Source organism: Engystomops pustulosus, chromosome 5, assembly GCF_040894005.1.
Source record: "Engystomops pustulosus chromosome 5, aEngPut4.maternal, whole genome shotgun sequence".
NCBI lineage: Eukaryota > Metazoa > Chordata > Amphibia > Anura > Leptodactylidae > Engystomops > Engystomops pustulosus.
Genome location: NC_092415.1, coordinates 165381014 through 165406288, shown reverse-complemented (window position 1 = coordinate 165406288; position 25275 = coordinate 165381014). Strand labels below are relative to the sequence as shown.

The window sequence follows — 25275 nt, the reverse complement described above, 5'->3', positions numbered from 1 at the left end:
ACGCGCTCTTGGCCAGCAGAATATCAGGAGGCACTCAGTTACCTTTGCTGTGTGAACACGGTCCAGTCTTCAACGCATCAGGTAGTGCCTCTCCTACTGCTTCTGGCCTGGAGTCTAAATCAGACTCAAACGAGGTCTGTGACCCGCACCTGTGGGCTACAAACCCAGGACCAAAGCCCGGATGGAGTAGGAGTCCCACTACCAGCCTACCCCTACTCCATAATAAGAAGGCCCAGTACGGACATTACAAATGTGTCCATGTTAGCTAGGCCAACATAGACCAAACAGACTATTCCTGCTTATCATGTCTGCATTAACCCTTGGGTTACTGCAGACAAATCCAGGGCTTTTACCAAGTACATTTTATCTGCCTGTAAGACAGATAGCGGTTATCCCACACGACACCTCTCACTTTCTCACAATATATATATACACTGTGTGTACTGTTTTGCTAGTGTGTGCTTAAGGCAATTAAATATAAAAATTTAACCTTCTTTGCTCTTTTATTTCGATCTATGAAACCCATGTCTGTATTTCGTTTATGTACATGCTACCAGAATGGCACCTGAGCGGATATAATCCAGTTACGGATCAGGCTTTTATCAAACGAGAAGCTGGTTGCAGTCTATTGTGCTGATAAGGCTCTGTTTCACTGAAGCTAGAGGAAGGGGTCTTTCAGCCATTAAGGGTCATACTGAAGGTTGTGTGGACAACTCTAGCTCTCTTCCTGCGCTTCCCAGAACCTGTGCTTTCACGGAGTGTATGTAAAAAACGATAACTGACCTTGCGTACCCTTATGGGGTCCGGAAATGTCACATTATCCTATAAAAGAAAGCACAGACTCACAAGTCATCAAAAATCAGCAGACCATTACAACTAGGAGTTAACCAAAATTTTCTGTTGCCTGAGTTGAGTTATAGAACAGCGCACCTCCACACATCTAGTAGTAATATATCAGGTTATTTTTTTAGGGTTATATGTGGGTTATACATACAGTGTATCACACCTGGTGTGTAGAAACACTATTCAAAGTATTCAACATAACAGCATAGGAGAAAAAGGAGCAGAGCAAATGTGTAAGTCCTGCATAAAAAGACCTGCATACCCCAAAATTTTAAAAATAGCATGCTCCATATATATTCCCCTCTCCAGAAGTACATAAGAAAGGGGGAACAATTCTACTACAGACGGTATAGTGTTTTGTATCCCAAGGAAAGTAATCAGTAAAGTACAATGGCCCCCGATCCATTCCATCCTTCACCAACTAGAGGAAACTTAGGTGTAAGGTGCAAATGAATAACCCCGGATTATCCCAATCAGTGCCAAGACAGCCTTCCAGTAGGGCCCAGTCTAACACACTCGCAATACATATGGATCATATTAACAATTTCCATTATGCAATTAGGGCAGTTCAACGTGTTCCAATAATTAGAAGACGGACCAAAGTTTTATACGCCAGGTGAGGTAAAACCATTGCTGATCAGATATAGGGCCTACATCTTATTCCCATTTTCTCATTTTCTAATTCCAGTCAAATTATCAATAAATCCAATAATCACAACAATACAATAAATTAAGTTTCCTTATTTTCCAACATAAAACCATCACAAGTTAGTATTACTTCATACATCACATTACTGCCAAAAAAGTGGCCTGAGGAATAGCTGTGACCTCAAATAGCTTTTATGTTTCCATAAGATGGTCCTCCAGATCATAGTATTGGTCCCTCCTTAAAGTCTGACTTTAAACAAAAAATGAAGTCACCCACCAGAGCAGTCTTAGATCAGATTACGTAAGTTTCTCCTATGTTATTTTAACATCTAATATTTCTTTTGGAAATTCCGACACAAGTCACATTTCCGAGCTGACAGTAATCCAATAAATCAGTTGCAGATGGATTTAATGCACAACCAAATGTACATCTCCCAGATCTATGGGGACTTTTTAAAGAATGAGCTATCATTACAATGTGTCTGTAGAGCTGTCAGGTAAATATTATTCCACCCGCACAATTGAAGTTCAATCGTCTAAGTGGACCTTTTTGTATTTCCCTTAATACGGGCCTGGTTTCTTTGTGTTTATTTGTTCTCTCCATCAGACAGAAGCAGCAGTCATTAGAATTCCTGAACTTGTGATGTCTTGGATGTCTCCATTCTAGGCTTCTGTCATTACCACTGCTGCGTCTGCTAGATCTCTGCAGCAGACTGCTTGGCTGGCTCGGTTCTGATCATCACATTGATGTCTTGGCTTGTTTCTGTCTATCAGGTGGCTGCTTTGGCTCAGGCCTGTCCATCAAATCAGCACTTTCCTCTTTGCACATTTCAGTATACAATTAGTTCCACACATGAAATTGTGATGTTGTCTTGGGAGCTGCTGTCAGATGGTTGTGGATTAAGCAGAATATATTATTCCTATTAATATATGTATATGTAGAATATATGTAAATTTAGCCAAGTCTAAGGGTATTTTATCAAGCTTTGTATTAAAAATGTGATTTATTTAAATGACACCTCCAGACAATGTTAAAAATGCAAATATCTCTCTCCCCGAATCATAACAAGTCAATCATGGAAGAAGAGATGTAAGCTCCTGTATATGTAGCTTTCATGCTAGACACTTGGATTAGGTTGTCCTTTTGCTTTCTTTAAATGGGAACTTGAGCTGGCACTTGTAAGTTATAAGGAAATTTTAATTGAAAGAAAAGACCCCTTTGGAGTAATCAGGTCATCTCATTGTGGACAACCATGGAACCATAGTCACATCCCATGGAACATGGTCAAAGGAAGAACACAAATCCATAGAATGGGGTCACAAGTATGGAGGTAACTTTAGGACCCTGTTAATGATATATTCCTCTACAGCAGCCATCTTGGACCAAGAAAACCAAACAGAAGCAATTTTGAAAATGGACATTTTAGTTGGCCTGCTCACAGCTAATGTCATGATTCAAACTTCATTTTTATGTAACCTGCTGTTTTCCTTTCAGCCTCTCCTTGACATTTTACTGTCCTTCGCCCTGGATGCTTTCTTTTATCATGTCTTGGTTAACAAGAAGCGTTTGGAGCCATACTAGGCCCTGGGAAGACTGAGTACAATTTATTAACCAATTCGTAGAAAGTATTAGAGGGGTGGTTGTAGTGCAGTTAAACTAAGCCTATAGCATCTAAGCACCTTATGTCCTTTTTCACGCCCTCAGCAAGCTTTTTCTGTTTTTATATACACGACTGCGGTTTAGAAATAAACAGTGTGATTTGAGTGCAGCTGTAGACCGTGTCTGTGTCTTGGGTTTGTTCTCTCATCCCGGTACCGGGCAGCCATGAAAGGGTTAATTTGAAAGTCACCCTTACAACTGATAAGGGTGGTTTAAAGCCCTAGATAAAAATCTCTATCAGACCCCCTGGAAGAACCTTGCACACATTGTCAGAGGGTATCCGACAGGTGTGTGGAGGGGGAGAGAAGACAAGAAGAAGCGCTACCTCGTGAAGTCGGTAATATCAAATGGAGGAGGAAATAGGTAGATTGGTCACTCACCTATTCACATATGTATAAACACATGTATGATATAATTCCAGCAGCCGGTCATCTCCTGAAGGTCGACAGGTAACTGGGGTGAAGAAAATCAATGCAGAGAACCCAAGGGGGGACAGGAGTATTGGTGCTCAGAAAATCCTCAGGGATCCGATATCCGTGGCTCAAGTGGAGCGTTTTTTTTTTATTTTCAAAATTAAAAAAACTGTATAAATAAAATAAAATGACAAAATCAAATGCAGGTTTTGATCCATTGTAAGGTTCCAAAGAGTACAAGGAAAGTGGAGGACCAATATAAAACTTAGCTTTTAATGCAAAATATCCTTAAAAATGTTAAATACAAAAATAGATGTGTCAGTTACCAGTGTTCGTGAGGATGATGCCGTATAATGGGTGTAGGCACCGATGATGCAGAGTGGCACTCACAATTTTCTGGGTATATGTGGTTCTGCAGAGGTTATCCCATTGCGGGATGCCGAATGTCATGCAGAAAAGATACCGTCTGTGATAATGTATCGATGCTTAAAGAAGATGTGTGGTGCGGAAACTCCGAGAGAATGAGACAATGGTAAGAAGGGGTGGGGGTGGGGCACTCCAGGGTGTAGAGTGCGGGGTACCCTATAAGACCCTAGTATTAAAGATGAGTGGTCCCTGTATTAAAGATGAGGGACCACTCATCTTTAATACTAGGGTCTTATAGGGTACCCCGCACTCTACACCCTGGAGTGCCCCACCCCTTCTTACCATTGTCTCATTCTCTCGGAGTTTCCGCACCACACATCTTCTTTAAGCATCGATACATTATCACAGACGGTATCTTTTCTGCATGACATTCGGCATCCCGCAATGGGATAACCTCTGCAGAACCACATATACCCAGAAAATTGTGAGTGCCACTCTGCATCATCGGTGCCTACACCCATTATACGGCATCATCCTCACGAACACTGGTAACTGACACATCTATTTTTGTATTTAACATTTTTAAGGATATTTTGCATTAAAAGCTAAGTTTTATATTGGTCCTCCACTTTCCTTGTACTCTTTGTTATACCTACCAAGTGGGGTTTAGGAGGGGGTATACACCACCCTCCTTTTCGTATGTATTTTCATTGTAAGGTTCCAGCCGTGATCTTCCCTTGAGGTCATGCCTGATGAAGGCTCCGGTACGGAGCAGAAACGTGTAGCATTTGATTTTATTGTCATTTTATTTTATTTATACTGGTTTTTAATGTTGAAAATAAAAAAACGCTCCCCTTGAGCCATGGATATCGGATCCCTGAGGATTTTATGAGCGCCAATACTCCTGTCCCCCCTTGGGTTCTCTCCATTCAGTTAATTGCAATGTTTGCTGTATTAAAGCGCTTTAAAAGGCTGGGATCTGACTTTGTCCATCATGCTGTTTAGCTCTGTTTAATGAACTACTAGGGTGCTCATATACAGCAGGTAAATGTCTAACAAATTGTTAACGGTTGCTGGCAAAATTAACAAATTTAATGTCTGATGTTAAGAGAAAAAAGGTATGGCGTAATGGATTTTAACTTGCCTGATGCTCAATGGAGATGAATTGCAGCCAGTTGTGTCTAGCAGTGCCCCCTGCTCTAAGTACGGAGATAGCATGCACAGCTAAGCTAGGAATGCATGTGAATTTCTAAAAGGTGGGGAGGATGTAAAAAAGGAATGGTGGTCAAGTGTGTGGGATTTGTATTTGATGTATTCTTTCTTTCTATCAACATCCTTTGAAAAATTTGATAAAAACTCCAGAATAGAGTTTTTCCAACTACAAAAGTAAGAACCCTTTTACAAGGTACAACACTGTTATCCGTTTGCTTTATCAGCAGCATATACCCTATTTATACAGGCCAATGTGCTGCCAATAAACAGTGAAATTAAAAAAATATATTCATCACCTGTCTGAATCCTGAAGGGGGAAAGATATAAGCATTGTAAACTCAACTATAGGTTTTATTGCAGATTTTGCACTGGGACCTTATAGCTTTAAAGGGGTTGTCTGGGAGCAGGGTTTTGATTTATTCAGCAGTGATATAACGTTGCCGGCATTAATATGGCACCTGGTGATAATCTCCTTAAGTATCTGACAATCTTTATTTAATTTGCAGACTAACTTTCCAGTTTTCACTGATTCTGCAGAAATGTTATGCCGTTCCAAAGTGACCGAAACTCTCTGCCAGCAGGTTGTTTAGATGAAGGCCAAAGGGGTGAAGCTATATGCCATAGAAAGAGAACTTGGTCATCCAAAGGCTGTTATTTCTAGAATAGTAAAAGGGAGGACAGGATAATGCAAAGAATCTCCATGGGTAATTGTTTCAACACTCAAGCTGGAATACTCACCAGTTCAGCACTGAAGAGGGCAAGGATCTGTCACGTCATACAGTGTCACAACATTTAAGAGGATTTGGACTGAAAATCCACTTTGCATTGACCAAACCTGTATTTAACAGTAATAATCAATAAAGGCTAGACTCCCTTGGCTGAGGAGCATGTTGTGTGGACTGAGAAGAAGTGATCCACAGTTCATTATAGTGATGAAAGCAAGTTTAATTTAATTGGATCTGATGTGTATGTGTGTATATTACGTTGTGTTGTTTTATGGGTTTAGACTTGGTTTATACTTATATTCCAGTACAGCATGCTATTTTAATCCAACAGAATAGCGTAACTAATGCATTGTTCGCACATCACCCACATGAAAAAATGGACATACTTGAAAATAACAAACTTATTCCTTCTGGTTTTTTTTTCTTAACAGGAAAGAAAAGCACAGCATGCATTAAGCTACAGAAAGTGTGAACAGAGACTTAGTGATTGGCTTCCTACAGGTAGTAAATCTATTTCTTAGTGATTGGCTTCTTACAGGTGCAAAATCTATTTTTCACTTTTTGTCAACATCCAAAGAGCAGAAAATATTTGTGTATGAGAACACATTCTTCTATTAAAACATTGTGAAGAAAATACAGAATAATAGGTGTTTGCAATTTTTTTTCCCTAAGCGCAGTAATTATGATAATGCAGTCATCATGGAATGCAGCAGTAATTTGGCATCTCATTTGCTTTTATAATAACTTCATTTCAACATTTCATCTTTCAATAGCGTGATTTAACAATTTTTAGTTGGATAGGAATTAAAAACAAGAAACATAATACAAAAATGTCAAGTCATCTACACAACTGCAGGATTCACCATAAATACCTAATAGGTGTGGCAACCGTGGTAGATGCAACTGGTCAATGGTCGATATACCTTCATTTTTTTGTGAGGGTCCCAGTTATATGCAATACATACTTATATGGGACCTTTCTTGAAGATTTAGGTCCACAAACCACCTCTAATCTGATGTGAAGGACAGTGATAGGCTGACAATGATGTCCATTTTTGTCTATATTTAATGAAATTTAGAATTACACATAGATCTTTGTACACTGTACAGTACTCAAATAACCTGTAAGAAGTCACATCGGTAGAGAAGAGTCATCCTAGGATGTCCGGTCTTGGCTTAATTGATGGCAAGTAGTGCGGGTACATCATATCAAGTCTGGGTGGCAGTTGCATAAGGCAGCTTATACTGATATACTCCTATCTATGGGATATTTGTTAAGGCAAGAGGAGGCAGACCAATATGACTCTTCTCCACCCCATGACTCCTTCAATGGGTTGTGTTTTAAATAATATTTAACCCATATCTATAAGGGTCTCATCTGTTAAACACCCTGAAATCAGAAGAACAGGGGGACTGTCAATTCCCCTAATCTGTGGACGTGGGATGCATATAATTAAGACAGAGACCCTTTAAGTCATTTCTATGTATCTCACAGAATAAGGAAGTATTATTACTGTGATCCTGCCAATGCGTTATAGGTTGGTGGTGGTTTATGCGCCAAAACTTCATAATGGGTTCCCTTTGACAATGACATCCCAGAAGACCTTCTGATCTAGTCAACAGTAGTTATACTGATTTTTAGTCATCATCAAGTTGTGGTTGGGGGGTCAGACATCCGACACTTGAACTAGCGGTAACACTGAGAGCATGGGTGGAAGTACAGCTCCGTTCTCTGTGTAGTGGTTACTGCAGTTCTGCTCCCATACATGCAGTATGAATTGGATCTAAACTGGGGTAATGTGGTCCAGCCACTACCAAGAGAACAGAACTACTGTGCTTTGTCCCATGTTCTTAGTGTTCATAGTGTTCGTGTGCAGTGGTACTGCTGGGTGTCTGGTCCCTTTTCCAGGAAATAGGGCATGCAATATATATATTGGAGAAATCCTCCAAAACTATAGGTGCAGCCTTTCTAGTGGTGCACCAACAAGTAAGGTCGTTGAAGGAGCTGTAGCACTTACATCCTGTGCATTTATACCCACATTTGCTAAACAATTGGTAGTCATATACACAAGCCTACTCCAAAAGAAAGTTTAGAATTTCTTGAGCTACAAAACAAACTAATAACATTTCAAACTGTTATCCAAAATCGAGACGTCTCACTTGATCTCTTAGGTCAAGCACAAATTCAATGTTTATGGATACACAATGTTTGTAACGCAACCTCTCACCCTAACAAAGCTCTACCCTCCCCATGGTAATGAATTAAGACAAACACAATTGGAAAATAAAATCTATTCCTGCCAGGAGGGCTGCCCTTAGTCTTCTGTCTTGTTCTCTAGTCCAGGGTGATAATTACAGTCTAGAAAAAAACGATGTAAAACTCTAAGGGTGAAATAAAGATCTTCGCCATTTTCGTGACAGATTCTCAATGAAAACAGAGAAAATGCTCTCTCCCGCCATAGCCAGCCTGATCACTTTTCAGCTGCCACCGTCCCATTTCCCTTCCAATCTTAATCTGACATTGTCACAACACACTAATCTTTCATGAAGTATAAAGAATGTTTCCTTCCTACGCCAGTCTCCAGCTCGCAGGATGCACTGTTTTTAGCACATTCTATGTCTGGCCTCAGAACGCAGCATAATAGTCCCTGCCTGTCTGAATATCTGAAATGGAGCTGACAACATGATAATTGCATTTTAATAAAGCCAAAAAAAAATCCATCTAATATGTGCATGGACCTGGACAGCTGTACAAAATGTATCCCGGTCAACATTCCAAATGTTACAAAGACAAATAAAATCCCTCTTGTTACAATGTTCTAGTGGATTTATTATTGTCCGTATATATCTATGTATACCCGAGGAACTATTAAAAGTTATATTGAAACCTCTTTGAGCAGACCATTACTATATTGAAAAGTGCCCTTCCAAGGTGGTATGTAATATATAGACAACATGAAAACCTGTTACAAGAAATGTGTTCTGAATAGGTGGATAGTCTTCCAGGGGGTCTTTAAGTCCTTACCAATATGTGCCATAATAGTATTATTTAGCAGGCACCAGCAGCTTGATACCATAGTTGGACCTAAACACATCTGTCAACAGTTCCAAACAGACAAAGCTCCATACAATCTAGCGGCCCTGGAGATCTGTGTATCCAGACCTTTGTGTGTGTTGTTCAGAGCAGCAGGTCTGTTAATAATGCATTTGTATTCCAGGATTGTATCTGGATTTAGAGCCCTCTGGTTCACTGAGATATCTTCACTGTTCACTGCTGTAGTATTGAAACAGAAGCCATATCACATGGGAGAAGGTAGAATATGTGCTATGTTCAGTGAAGAGATCTCACATATCAGTGCACCAGAGGGCTCCCAATCCAGCTCCAATCCTGGAATATAAATGCATAAATGAGTTTACTGAAAAGGACCCACTGAGGCTCTGCCGCCCAAGGGCCTCCCAAAACCTGGAGCCAACCCTGTCTATATATATATATATATATATATATATATATATATATATATATATATATATAAAATACTGGCTAACGCATTATACATATAGGATATCACTTTAGCCCCCTTCCCATCACTATGGAGAAGCAGGTTCTTTCAACAATGGGTGATAGCCCACAGAGTAGAAGTATAAACAGTATATATAAAGATTCCTACAGTAAATAATCTATACATCTACGCTATTTACAATAGCAAAAGTCTTTGTCTCTATCCTAATTTGCCTTTTGGACTAAATTCAATCTAAATGCTGATAGGAAGGCCCTAAAACTAAAGAGAGAAAGAGCATGATTTATTCCAGTGGTGGCAAACTTATGGCACAGGTGCCAGAGGTGGCATTTAGAGCCCTCTCCATGGGCACCCAGGCCTTTTCCCCAGCACAGAGTTCTCCGGATAAGACGTGCAGGAGGAGGTATAGAGAGGACCGCATTATCATTGGAGATCATTCTCTCAACCTTGTGATTCTTCCCATTCGGGGAGGCCCTGGAGAAAAGCTACAATGATAAACCAAATTTCTCCTCCTCAGGATGTCAATGTGATTTACAGATGTGGCACTTTGTGCTAAAAAAGTGGGTTTTGGTTTATGAAAGATTTACCCTCACTGGTCTTCTGATCATCAGAAGATTCATTCTGATGATGAACTAGTCACTCAAGGATATGATGACAGCTTCTCAAGTTCTCTTTAAAAGTGCCAATAATATCTTAGCTAATTTATTATGTTCTCTACACAGCCATTGGTGGATTGTCAAAACTAAGAAAACCGGACAACGTGCCTTCCAATCTGCTGGTTTACTTTAAGCGTTCTTGGCAAGTGTATTTTTGTTCACCAATAGCGTTCCATGCATATAGAAATATCATGTTCTCAGTATCCCAATAAGTGTCTCCATTCGCTGACACTTCCCAAATCACAAGCAGATGCTCATGAGGAGAACAGATGACACAGAACTTCATAAACTGACATTCTAAAGAGTGGGTAAAATGTAATGCCAAAGCTGTCTCCAAACATGGCATTGTTGACTTGTGCAAAAGTAAAGAAATCATTTCTTGTCAAAGTTTACAACAATGAGCTTAACGCGAAGAGGAAGATAATTGTTCAGTCCAAACCTGCTAAATAGGTAAAAAGTGTCTCTGAATATAGTAATAGTGAATCACTGAATCTGGGTGTCTTTTATTCATGACATGTACACACAAATGAGCTCTCAGCTACTAAAAGCATTGCCTGCTCAGTGACAAACCTTTTCAGGAAAAATAAGGTAGTAAAAAGAGAAAAAGGAATAAAAATAACCATTTTTTTTTTTTTAAGAATCCTACTGTCAGTACACACAAAATTTGCACTTATTCATTCAACTTTACACAATTTCAATAGGGCTGTCATTTCTACAAAATACCTATGTGCCATTAGAAAAGATTGCCCAGTTAAAGTCGTTAAGTGCACTCTCACATCAACTATGCCAGAATATGTGATTCCTAGGCTATTGCCCACAAGTCAAAGTCCTGCTAGTTTGCTGGATTGCAGCTCATTCTCAGAATGTTAAAATGGAAAAAAAAACTTTACTTATTATTCTTTTGACTTAAAATATATAGCATATACATATATTTACATGTGACCATGGCCACTTCATACTGCCTCCATTGTAGAGATTGTCTGTACGCTACAGAAAACAATCGAAACAGGAAAATGCTTAAAATTCACATCAAACTCATCTCCACACTTGCGCAGTGAGTCAGTAAAGCCAAAATAGTACTACCCAGATTCATTGTACCTACCTCACATGCACAACAGCTTTATTACATAGGTGCAAAAGTGCCAAGAGCTCAGGACTGGGCTCTTTTGTGGACACAGAGAGGAAAGCTAACAGAGATTTGGGACACTAAGCCATTGGTCCATAAGGACCTGTGTGTGGTTAAGGGTCCCAATTCGCCCTGACAGGTTTCCTTTAAAGGGAGCCTACCACCACGATTCTACCTATAAAGGTAGAACGGGTGGTAGGTGCATGTATGGGACGTGAGGATAGCCCTTTTTAGAGCTAATCCTCACGACCCCGCTATCTTTTGGGTGCCGAAGATCTCAGGTTAGAGGCTACTGCTGCGCGGTAGAATGACTATACCATATATCCTATGAGTAAAATCACCAACAGGCCAGAAGGACTGAGAATTTGGGCTGTGGTGATTAACATTCTAAAGACATTATTTAGCTCATAGAAATGGCTTGTAATATAATATTGCAATTTACCATTCAGCACACCACTAAGTAACTTAAGTCATTTCCTGCAAAAGGAAACTAAGCAGAAGAATTGCTGTATTGACTATGTGAGTCACTGGACAAATCAGCCGTGTACTGTCCTTATTATACTAATGACCATAAGAAAGACAGCATGCCATATAAACAGTTACACAACAAAAAAAAAAGATGTTGGCAATGGAAAAAATACGGCACTGTCATGTCGAACACAATGTTATTGATCTCAAATGTCTCTGATATCTAAAGAAAAAAGTGCATTTGGGTTACTACGTACCAGAACTATGAAACAAAATCCCAGCAACTCAAGTTCTTTCGCTTCTAAACCGCAACGACTTGTCAGACAACACAAACAAAACGTGAAAAAAGTAATAAAAACAGATGAGCTTTAAGTACGGATCCCGAGTATGGGTGCATCCCGCGCGACCTGGACATATTGCCAGAATGGAAGTCATATAAAAAAGTTTAGGTCCACTGATCTCTAATAAAAATAAAAGTTAATACCAGTGCATACATTATATTTCAAGCAACTGTGTTAAGACAATGGGACACATTTACTAAGGGTCCGCACACCGCATTTCCTTCGGGTTTCCCTGGCTATTTCCGCTGCATTTAACAGGGTTTTTTGGCGCATGCGATCGGATTTTGCCGCAAATGCGCCGACTTTCATGGGACACAAATCGGGGGGGGGGGGGTGGCCGTTGGACAACCCGACTGATTCGGACTAAGCGTGGGATTTAAAATTCAAATTGTGTCGCAAGACAATGCACTCACATACACCGGGAAGAAGAAGGTGAACTCCGGCAGACCTGAGCGGGTAAGCGACACATGCAGGAAATCGGGCGCACGATCTTTGTGAATCTCACCGGACTTCATCCTCGTCGGACAGTTTGGATTGGGGATCGCAACAGGACCGGGTAAGTAAATGTGCCCCAATGTTTATTGTGCATGTGAATGATCTTACGTCATAACCCTTTAAAGAAAATAAACTACTCATACTAAACTCCTCCATCGATTTGGTTCTCCAGCTACAGGTCTCTACTTGTTTGCAGAGCAAGGCGGTGCCATCACGACAACTGGCACGGCCTGCGGCAACTTAAGTAAGAAAGCAGAGGCCGACAGTTACGGATGGTGCCACAGGAGAACCAGATGAGCTGAGGCTTCACCAAACAAAGATCACATTTTTAGCACTTGAAAAATCCCTTTAAGTGTTAGTATTAGTATTGGAAGATTACTTAGCACATAAAACCTCTAGGAATGCTCCAATTTTATATGGGTATATGACAAGGTCTGTAGTATAGATGACCAGAGTATGCCCTGGCATTAATGCTTTTATGATGCTTTTACAGAATGCATTATGGGAAATGGTAACTCCTAAAGAGAAAGCATTTATAAACTTTAGGACCTACTACAAGGAGGAGCAAAGAGAAAATGATTTAGTGTTTTCGTTAAAAAAAAAAGTTGTCTCTTTAATATTCCGTACAGTTTTTAAAGCTTAAACTGACGTTTACTAAAATTTACTAAAAATAAATAGTCTCGCACTGTACCTTGTGTGATGGTTGTAAAATCCACAAAGCGGTATTCATAAGATACATCTATCTTGGTTTCAACATGAGGTCGCTTCAAAGTTGAATATATGTTTCCAGGTCTTTTCTCATCAAATTTCTCAAACTTGTTTAATCCACAGCCCATTGTCACAGATGCTGGAAAGAAAGATATTTACAAATTAACAAAGTATAATCTACTCAGTTTGAAAAACAAACTTTTTTTTAAATTTACAATGCTACATTTTGCATTAAAGGGGTATTCCCATCTGGGAATTCATATTTATTTTAATTCATTTGCCATATGTAAAAATTTCTTCAATTGGATATTATTAAAAAAAATGTTCCTGTGTGCTGATAATTTCTAATAAATGTAGCCATGTTGTCCCTTAGAAACCAGATAGCTTCCTCTGATACGACCACACTGCACTCTGGCAGCGGTAGCCAGACTTGCGCTATTGAGTCCTGTCTGACCACCTGCATTCAGCAATCATTACCACAGGACGGCTGTGGGACATGTAGTAACTCCCGGACATTTTATATACAATAACTTTTTGTTTCTTTGTGTGATCATTACAGCAGCGGTGATCGTATCCAGGACACAGTCTTGTTTCTAAGGGACCAAATGACTACATTTATAAGAAATTATCTTCACATAAGTAAAACATTTTAACCGGTTCGCGACCGCCCGCCGTGTATTCACGGCGGCGGTCGCGTCGCGCTGCATGGAGAGGGCTCACGGGCTGAGCCCTCTCCATAGCCGGTAAGTCTTTGCTGCATATTGCTAGCACCGATCGCGGGTGTTTTTACAGCGTGGGCTGCCGGCAAAGCTGCCGGCAGCCTCAAACAGATAGCGGCGCATGGGCGCCGCCATCTTACCTGGGATCGCCGCTCCCCGTGACGTCATCGGGGGGCGGCGATCCGTCTCCATGGCAGCCTCGGGTCTTCCGAAGACCCGAGGCTATTTCGTTTTAACCCCTTCATTACAATGTGCTGATAGCACATTGTAATGAATGAGTTAGAAAATCCCCATATACTGCCATACTGTAGTATGGCAGTATATCATAGGATCGATCAGACAACCTAGGGTTAAAGTACCCTAGGGAGTCTGAAAAATAGTATAAATAAAAATAAAAAAAAGTTCAAAAAAAAAAAAATTATAATAAAAAAACCTAAAATTTCAAATCACCCCCCTTTCCCTAAAACTGACATAAATATAAATAAACAGTAAAAATCATAGACACATCAGGTATCGACGCGTCCGAAAATGCCCAATCTATCAAAATATGATAGCGGTTTTTCAATGCGTTTAACCCCGTAACGGAAAATAGCGCCCAAAGTCGAAAATGGCACTTTTTTGCCATTTTGAAAAATCTAAAAAAATCTATAAAAAGTGATCAAAAGGTCGTACAGTCCTAAAAATGATATCATTGAAAATATTATCAAATTTCGCAAAAAATGACACCACCCACAGCTCCGTACACCAAAGTATAAAAAAGTTATTAGCACCAGAAATTGGCAAAATCAAAAAAATTATTTTTGTACAGGAGGTTTTAATATTTGTAAATGTATGAAAACATTATAAAACCTATACAAATTTGGTATCCCCTTAATCGTACCGACCCAAAGAATAAAGTAGACATGTCATTTGGGGCGCTCAGTGAAAGACGTAATATCCAAGCCCACAAGAAAATGGCGCAAATGCGTTTTTTCACCATTTTCATTGCATTTGGAATTTTTTTCCCGCTTCCGAGTACATGGCATGGAATATTTAATACCATCATTATGAAGTGCAATTTGTTACGCAGAAAACAAGCCATCACACAGCTCTTTACGTGTAAAAATAAAAAAGTTATAGATTTTTGAAGGTGGGGAGTGAAAAATGGACATGAAAAAACAGGAAAGGGCCCGGTCCTTAACCGGTTAAAGAAATGTTTGCATATGACAAATGAATTCAAATAAATGTGAATGCCGGATGGGAATACCCCTTTAAGGTCACAAATGCAATTGATGTGTCTTAAAACTGGAAAGTGAAATAAAAAGTAAACGACCCAGTGAAACCCAAAGAGGAAATTGCTTCCAAATAAAGAACTCCAATATTCGCTCACTGATATATACCCACTTTTCTTGTGAACAGAGACAACAAATTGGCGAGAGAGACTGAACACGCACAGCCAGTTGATGGTAAAGAAGGGAAACATGAAAAGAGTTTGAAAAGTGGAGAAAGAAGCATTATTCTCCAATAAAGATTTTTGAAAATGTACTGACCATTTAAACCACCATTCAATCTGCAGTGAAAACACATTGTTTGAGCGGCTTGGATATTAAATCTGAAGCAAAATGTGGATGTAGCTGTAGGGACTAAAAAGCCAGGGGAACCCACAAGCTCCTCTCGAAATGAAATGTTTAAATGTCTGGCAATTTAAACAATATAAATCCTAAATTCTTGTACTGAGATTTATGACTCGGACTGCAAGACATGCAGAGATTTTTCTCTCAACTCCCTCATTCATGAGGCGGGCTCGGTTAGCAATGTACGTGTCAATTAGAAGGTAGGGTAGCTTCAATGTATGCTGGAGCCCCATGACTCCATCTTTAGACGAAAGGTGGCTTTGATCCCAAGGATAGAGCCATCAGTGAAACTCGTATAGACATCTAAAAGGTACTGTGTGCGGTTTGTAGGGGGGGGGGGGGGGGTCACCGGTGACAGGTTTTCTTATGGGTAATTATGAATCTGTAGTTGGCAAATGTGAGGATAAGTTGCACAGAGGACTGAAACCAAACATTTCCCAAATTAACCTTTTTAAAATCAGATATGCAAAAAATGTAAGATGTCTGTGTGCCCTCTTTAGCATAGCAAGGGAAGTCCATCATTTCATTTAAAATAAAGCTATCCATCCATCACAGGCATAACTACAAGGGTAGCAGCCATAACAGCTGCTATGGGGTCCTCATTGTTAGGGGGCTAGATCTGCCATACTAAAGGATGGAGGATGTACAGGTGTGTATATACTGTATATAGTGTGTATATACTGTATGTGTAATAATATGATGTTTATATACTGTATTTGTGAATAAGTTGTTTATAAAAGTGCTTAAATATGTCTGCATGAGTGTATATATACATGTATGTGTGTAAGAGTGTGTTTATGAGTGTAGAACTGAATAAAATGTGTGTGATTGTACAAATATATATATTTTTAAGCGTAAAGGGGGCCCCAATCAGAAGTCCGCTATGGGGCCCTTCCTCTCCTAGTTACGCCTTTACCCTCCATTTCAGATTTTCTCACCATATAACACTGTTGTACATAGAAAGTACAACTATATATGGACTACAGATTTACTATGTAGTGTTTTAACATGATGGAGAAATAAAGAAATGTTATTTTAAAGTGCTGGATTTTTAACAATGTTATAGAGCGTACACCCCGGCTTTTAAATGTTGGCAAATAAACCCATGTTTGCACAGTGCTTTGGTGTGGTGTAACCCATATGAACATAATTTAATATTTGTAACTGTAAACCACACCTAAGAGATCCCAGAAGTGAGATGAGAAACATCATAAAATTAGAACAAATGTTTTCATTAACAAAGTTACAGTTTTTTGGGTGAAATAATTCATAAAGAAGTGTTAGAAGAACACAGTGATGGATAATCTCTACGTCAGTATTGGTTGCAGTAATGATACAACAGTCCCAGCTAATTATAAACAGCCTGCAATCTACATGATGGGAATAATTGCCGTTCCAGATGCTCGAATTGTTTAGACTTTCCCTCAACTCCTACATAGAGTTCATTTGGACTAAAATATCTTAATTTTTTTTTCCTTTCACAAGAAACATTATTGGTCTGATACTTACTTACCAAAGAGTCAACTACCGTTACTCCACCACTGCCTTAGTAAATCTATATGTGAGGATTTGAAGATTATAGTCTAAATTATAGGGGTTACTGAGAGCTGCCTGTGGACAGTGCAGATCTATAGGGTCAATGGAAAGTTACATTGTGTGAGTAGCAACCAACGTGCACGCTCCCGGAACCTGTGTGTACTCATTTCATCAGAGCACATACTGTGCACTGCTGTGCTGAAAACTAGCCTGCGATGTGGTAAGTGTAAGTAGCACTTACCCATTGAGCCTCTTGCCTCAGGCAGCACCAACTGCAGCAAGGGAGGGAGCATCAGGGTTGCAGTCGCCTGCTATAAAGCAGGACTTGACACCTAAAAATACCAGATCTTCATACCATATGCCAACACGGGTGTAAAACACTGCATGGAGAACCCACATACTTATAAAAATTATCTTTGTTCTACTGCTCGCCTCAGGCAGCAGAGAGTTTAAATGCAACCCAGAATAGCCGCCAAACCCTAAGGCCTCATCCACATGAAAGCACGCTTTCCTAAGGCTGAAAAAACGGATTAGCTGTCTGTTTTTGCACTCCGTGTGTCATTCGAGTTTGTGGCGTATGCCCACTTTAGCAGTCTATGGGGCAGATTTACTTACCCGGTCCATTCGCGATCCAGCGGCGCGTTCACTGCGCTGGATTTGGGTCCGGCCGGGATTTATTAAGGTAGTTCCTCCGCCGTCCACCAGGTGGTGCTGCTGTGCTGAAAAGCATCGGAACGCGCTGGAGTTCACCGGCTCGGGCTGAGTGAAGGTAAGTGCAAGCTCCACAACAGATTTTTTGTTTTAAATGCGGCGTTTTTTCCGAATCCGGAGGGTTTTCGTTCGGCCACGCCCCCCGATTTCTGTCGCGTGCATACCAGCGCCGATGCGCCACAATCCGATCGCGTGCGCCAAAATCCTGGGGCAGTGCAGGGGAAATCGGTGCAAATCGGAAATATTCGGGTAACACGTCGGGAAAACGCGAATGCCCTTAGTAAATGACCCCCTATGTGTCATCCATATGACATCTATTTTTGCGGATCCAACAAAAAAATTAAAGGCTGGAAAATTTATACAACCTCTTGTGTCACCCCCTCATCCTCATAGTCTGGAAGCTCTTGTGAGCAGGGCCCTCACTGCTATTGTTCCATATGACTGTTTGTTCTTTGTAATGTAATATAGTTGTATATGTCCCCTATGATTTGTAAAGCGCTACAGAATTTGATGGAGCTATATAAATAAAGATTATTATTATTAAAATGTGTATTTTTTACATTCACATAGACTTTTATGAGATAGATTGAGCTGCAAACAGTAGTTGGAATAGGACCTGCTCTTTGTTTTACACAACCTCCACACGGATTACTAAAATACATGTGCATGTTAGAACACTATTGGGCTTATTTACTAAGGGTCGCGGATCCCACTTTCATCGGACTGTTTGTTGTTTTGGGACAGGAATTTAACAGGTGTCTGCACAGGGATTGTGTCGCACACGAACGGCTTCCATGCAACACAAATTGGGGGGCGTGCCATCAGACGATCCAACTGATTCGGAATGAGCGCGGGATTTAACTTTTATATTGTGTCGCAAGACAATGCAGTTACCTGCACTACGAAGAAGAACTCCGTCGGACCTGAGCGGGGAAGTGACACATATATCGGGCGCACAATCATAGTCAATGCATTTTCAGTGAACTCCAGTGGCCGGGTAAATGTGCCCCTATATATACTCAGCTCCTCCTGCTTTATAATGTGTTGCCAGCAGATAAGATCCCATATTCACTATCACAGGTGCCCTTTTAAAATACCCATGTAAGACATATAACAATTTGCTAGAATTTAAAAAAAAATCATGCAATTCTTCCTGGAAATTAGGAGCAAAAGTCCATATAAATCAACTGTAGAAAATAAGAGTCTCATTTGTCACAGATAATCTTTTGATCACTTTGCTCAAATTAGCTTATTTTAGAAAGACTTTCATGTGCCTTGAAAAATTTGGCTAAGCAGCAGAGAGTATCACTTGGCTCCCATGGCTGGAGGTAAATGTAGCGTTTTTCATGTCTGTATGGGGAAGAATACACTTTCAGATTTTTTTCAGTTTTTCAACTGTACATCATAAAGCATATAAACCTATAAAAGGCACTTAATATTTTCTCTTTTTTCACAATCCACTCCTGTATTTATCTTTAAAACACGGCAGGAGAAATTGGATATACAGTGGATACAGAAAAAATTCAGGCCCTTTAGATTTTTAACTCCTTGATTCATGGCATCCAATTGGTAATATCAAAAAAGTATAAGCCCCTTATGATCTAGTACAACCATGAGTCTTCTTGGGATTGATGTAACAAGTTGGATGGTGAACACTGGTGGACAAGTCTCTTAGAGATGCTCAATTTGGGTTTAGGTCAGGGCCCTGACTGGGCATTCAGGAATGGTCACATAGTTGTTCTGAAGCCACTGCTTTGTTATTCTAGCTGTGTGCTTAGGATCATTGTCTTGTTGTAATGTGAATCTTCGGCCCAGCCTGAGGTCCACAGCACTCTGGATTAGGTATTTATCCAGGATATCTCAGTACTTGGCCGCATTCATCTTTCCTTCAATTACAACAGTCATCCTGTCCATGCAGCTACAAAGCACCCCAAAGCCTGATGCTGCCACTATCATGTGTCATTGTTGGGATTGTATTTGGCGGATGATGAGCATTGCCATAGCGCTTAGAATTAACACCAAAAAGTTCAATCTTTGTCTCTTCAGACCAGAGAATCTTATTTCTCATAGTCTGGGAGTCCTTCACTCTGCCATAAAGCCCCCACTGCTGGAGGGCTGCAGTAATAGTTGACTTTGTGAAACTTTCTCCCCTCTCCCTACTGCATCTCTGGAGCTCTGGGGTTGATTGTGAATAGAAGGTTTCCTTTAAGTGTACATTAAAGGCTTACCATGGTTCTTGATTATTTGACAAGAAGATGTGTTTGCCAAACCATGTTATGAGAATCCTCTGATAAAACTCAGATACATTCAGATAAAAAAAACTGCAGAAAATATAAATTCTGACCATTATTATGTAAAATTGGTGCACAAAATTGTACCAAAATGCAGTAAGACAGATAATTTGATGGCAGGCAATCTGTCTGTTTTTGCATAGAACGCTATAAATTACATATCACTGGGTTCTATATTAGCTGTATGTGTGAGACGAATAATAAGCTATCTTTTTGGACCAGTACAAGCCCATCATGAATCAAGCACAGAGCCTTCTCATTCACAATGGTCTAACAGGACTCAGAGTAAAGCTGCCTATGTGTTGATGACTGTGGCTGCCTCTGTCTGTCATGCAGGGTACCTGTCAGATACGCCAGCAGCAGGCGAGAGATGGAAGAAGAAAGGAAAGGGAGGGAGAGTAATTTCAGTTGGGAACATTGTAATTTGCTGTAGCTGAAAATCAGCGAAACTGTTAAAATAATCACAGCCAGAGCCCGCTCCGCATGTTCTCTCACAAGGCTTCAGTATTTTCTGCAAAAAAACATTCTGGAAGAAGTGATTTCCTTCCACATAAGCATTTCGAAAGAAGATGCAAGAGGTGCTCAATAAATTCAATGACAATGGTGAAGCAATATTGGGAAATAGATTCATTTTATGTCTAGAAGATGTGACGCTTGCTGCATTCACTAAGAAACTAACTAGCGGGTGGTCAATGTAGATTTACACATTACTATCTGAGTGACAGCTTCAGTCTCCTAAAACAATCCTAAGCATGCCCATCATTACACAATAGCATGCAACACATCGTATCATTATTGAGAAATGGAGAACACATGGGAAATCATTATCCAATTATTACCGTATGTTACAAAAATGTATTAACTCTTATTTACACATCTAAAAAGATTTACCAGTTTCTCCTTCCACCAATAAACAAAAATAAAGTTCTAACACTCTAATATTGTTGTGGAAATCTGCATTATGCAACTTTCAGCAAAAACGTTATATGTTTTTCCAGCCCAAAACTATTAATGACCTATCTCTAGAACCATAGGGTTCAGGGTGCTGATCAGCTGTTGGAGACAGAAAAACACAGTTTTGTCCAATAGTGTATTAGCTGTCTTGCTGTAGCTTTCATTATCTTTAATATGGGCTGCACCTGTCGTGCCAATACACTATGGATGGAGCTATGTTCATCTGGCTCCGACCAAAGTGTATAAGAGCTGATCTGTAGAAGTGCCCTTCTCCAACCAATCAACTATTACTGATCAATCCTATAGATGGGTCATTAATAATTTTGGACAGAAAAAAACAACATAACAATATTTTCTGATCAAAGGATATGTCATAAATACATTGTTTGTGGGTCTCACCTCTGTGGTCCACACGTTTCTTAAGAAAGGGGGTTAATAATAATAATTCTTTATATATATAGCGCCAACAGATTACGCAGCGCTGCACAAAGCATGTCAAATTGGTCCCTGTCCCCATGGGGCTGAAAATCTAAACAACCTACCAGTATGTTTTGGAGTGTGGGAGGAAACCGGAGGACCCGGAGGAAGCCCACGCAAACATGGAGAGAACATACAAACTCTAATCCCCGATTTGCAGCTGAGCATTTGCGATTCTCTCTTTGTAGAGACAACCTACTCGACTATTATCAGACGTGCCATTTTTCCTGGCTAAGGGCGCTTTGTTTTTCACATCCGTGGTTCAGTGATTTCCACGGATGCCTAACAAAGCGATTTCTACTGGTGTTTTCAAATTGGCTTGTATTTTCACTGACCCGTTGTCCATGGAAAAAAATTATGAAACCTCTCTTATTATTTTAGTGGATGCAGATCGTGGTAGGCAATAGAAGTCTATGGCTCCGCAAAATAAACTGTTGAAACATACATTTTTTTGCTATAGATCTATAATAATGATAATTAATAATAATTCCTTTATTTATATAGTGCACACATATTATGCAGCGTTGCACAGAGCTCGCCAAATTGGTCCTATGCTCTGAACCAAAACAAATGTAAGCAATAAACTGACAATGATCAATTTTACAACATTAATATTAAAATTTCTTCCAGGAAAAAAACCCACAAAAAAGCATTCACTTTTATCCCCTTATCCATCTTCAGAACCTTTTATGCCAAGTTTGTAAACCACTTTGATTTTCTGTCTACACCCTTTCCCTCAGCTGTATTATCACATCATTTGGCACAGAATGCCTATTAATTGCAAACTCTCAACTCTTATGTCAGAAGTTCAAGTAAAAGCTTGGGTGTGCACTTTCTTTATAATGGATTTTGTCATTTTCTTTTGGAAATAATGTAAAATACTATTTAATCCTGGTAGGCAAGTTATATTCTAGTATCCAAGTTTCAAAAAGATGTGATAGAATGAAACTTAAACGCTTTCCTTTTATTAAAGGGAATGGAACCCTCCCCCTGATTTCCCAGAATACTTGACCACCTATATAACAGCCAATAATTGGACGATGTTCCCTACACTGACTAAAGTTAGCAATGAGAAGAAGGGAAAGCCAAAGTCAAGGTCAACAGGAGAGAACTTCAGAGGCAAAATCGGATTAAAAAGAGTAGTCTCAGGTACAAACCAAATCTTACAAGCAGGTAGCATACCATGAAAACAGATAGTAAGCAACTCATATCCAGGCAAAGTAGCATAATCACGCAGGTAGTTAAACTAAATAACTGGCAGGAAAACCAAGCTCCAAGAAAGTTTAGTATCTGGCTAATGGGCTGATTAAGAGGCAGCTGAGCAAACTACTGAACTACTTTTATAGCCCATCACTATGAACATCACCTAAACGTCAAATGCATCTTAAGAATCTTCTCTCTTCTCCCTCAAAACTTTGGGGCATTTATAATTTATGATGTAAGCCCCACCTTTCCACCCCACTTGCGTCCATTGTCAATTGTATATCAGTCCTTGCCTGGCGCTAATATCTGTGACTGTTTAGGCCAGAGTGATCACAGGCTATAGCAAATGCACATGCTCTACTTTGGCAACCGGCATGCCCCCCTTTACACACTTAAAGGGTAAAATAATCACAGTTCTTTGCGTTTTGCAAGAAACTGCGGTTATTTCTGGGCCAGAGAAAATGGTGTTCAAGCCCTGATGAACAGGAGCCTTCACTCCATTGAACCACTATACTGAGAATTGTTTTAACCGTTTCCTGTTCCATTCTCTATTTATCAATTGCTGATCTGTGGTGGTGCAAGTAGTGTTTGAATCTGATATTGGTGACATATCCTTAGGTTGTCTATATTTTTAGTCATTTCTTCATAAATGTAAACAAAATGTAAAGTATTGTATGAATTATATGAATGATATTCAGGGGAAAATCCCGGTGGGCTTAGGGTTGGTGTGGGGCCGGGTTGGGACTGGTGGGGCCAGTCTAAAAAAAATAAACTTTGAACTCACCTTTCTGACACTCCCCCGAAGCTCCCCTGATGAAGTCCGGCCGGCAGTGACAGCTCCGTGTGCGCCGGCTGCGTACAGAGTATGATGTCGGCAAGCGGCTGACGTCACAGTCTGTGCGACGCCAGCGCTCAGGGAGCTGTCACTGCTGGTCGGACTTCATCAGCGGAGCTCCGGGATAGCGTTGGAAAGGTGAGTTCAAAGTTGTTGTTTTTTTAGACCGGCCCCACGAGTCCTAAACCGGCCCCACACCAACCCCGAGCTAGTCGGCCAATCGCTGAACCTTTGTATTTCCGGCTTCCAACTTCTCTTCGCAATTTAGTTTGTCATTGTCTTCCCTCCCAAATTTAACCCCGAGGATTTTAATATGGATGGTTGGCGATTGTGGCAGATCAAAGCCAGGAGCAGAACTTAAAGTCCAGAAAGCTTGATTCTTCTCAAGGTTGACCACAGACCCGGAGGCCTCTTAGAGTAACTTTTTATGGCTGCAGATAACATCTCCACCCCATGAGGCTCAGATATCACCACAGTCAAATCATTCGCATAGGCAACTACCTTCAAAGGCAAGCAATGGGGGACAGACACCCCCCAAAAAAATCACACTGCTGCAGTAATCGCAGAAACAAGTCTATGGCAAACACATACAGCAGTGGATTCAGAGGACAAACTTGTTATTGTTATTCCTGCTGTCAAAGGAGAAAAAGTTGCCTCCATCCATTTTCTCTCTATCCAAAACCTTTTTCTGAAATAACTCAGCATAGTAAGATCTCACAACCCCAGGATACCCTCCAAAGATTCCTGCTAAACACCCTGGGAGTCAGTGAGACCTGTGATTGATTTCATGGCCACACGTTCCCAGCAATTTTAATTCGGATCAGGGACGCCCAGTTTCCCGTAATCTCGTTTGATTACCAGGGAAGTGTAGCGGCTGTATTGATACTGCTTTATTTCAGACTTCAGTTGGTCAATTTTATGTTTGCCCGCCCCCTCCCGCCGGATACAGTGACTCCAATTCTTTATGCTGCTTGAGACTGGCTGTACTTACTGTTACCCTTTTTCACTGACAGTCTCTTTAAGAGGGATCTGATCTCCTCCTTGACGTTCTCCCACTCTCCCACCAGTCAGATATGTTGTCATAGAAGTCTACTCTCTGGAGTTGGTCCTGAAAAAGGGAGTGGGTATAATGCTGGGCATAGACATCATCAAAGGTGATGGAATTAAGTCTCCACAACCCCTGACCAATATCAGACGTTTAGAGGCTCCCATGCAAAACAATAAGGCCAGATGGTCAGAATACGGGACGACTCTCTCACTCATCTCAAAAACATTCTCTGAGGGACTCCCAAATGCCATATCGATCCTGCTATGCCTGTCAGCACAGGAGTATGTGTATTTAGGTGAACTACCATCCAGGGTGAATAAATCACATAAATCGGCCTGTGACACGATATTACGTAGGACTTTTGAGTCTCTGACCGCTACTCTGCCCGAGGACCTGTCACCTAATGTCAAAGTATATATATTTCTTATATATATATGTACTAAGAAAACATTGGTAGTACATCATTATTTTAAAAATAAAACGGACACCTGATAAAAGCTACATTTATTTTACTTCAATAGTTCCTTTCAGAAAATGTCACTCCTGGAGGTTTTCTCTTTCTTAATGCTTTAAATAAACTCATCAAAGTAAGGTTACCTTTTTTTTTTTATAGATGATATATTTTAGAATTTTCATATTTCGATTCTGACAATATACTTCTTACATGTTGTGACATTCGCTTCACCCTTAAATATTTAAAAGCTGCAAA

The 25275-nt window shown here is 40.2% G+C and overlaps 2 protein-coding genes across 3 annotated transcripts in view; both read right to left on the bottom strand.

Annotated features, from left to right (window-relative positions):
• Positions 1–25275, bottom strand: part of LOC140133460 (uncharacterized) — a 374671-nt gene that overhangs the window by 290331 nt on the left and 59065 nt on the right. The window lies entirely within an intron of this gene.
• Positions 1–25275, bottom strand: part of RFTN1 (raftlin, lipid raft linker 1) — a 258871-nt gene that overhangs the window by 191017 nt on the left and 42579 nt on the right. The window contains exon 2 of the mRNA XM_072153674.1: positions 13163–13318. Coding sequence (XP_072009775.1) covers positions 13163–13307 — 145 coding nt within the window. The 5' untranslated portion in view covers positions 13308–13318. The remainder of the gene's footprint in view (positions 1–13162; positions 13319–25275) is intronic.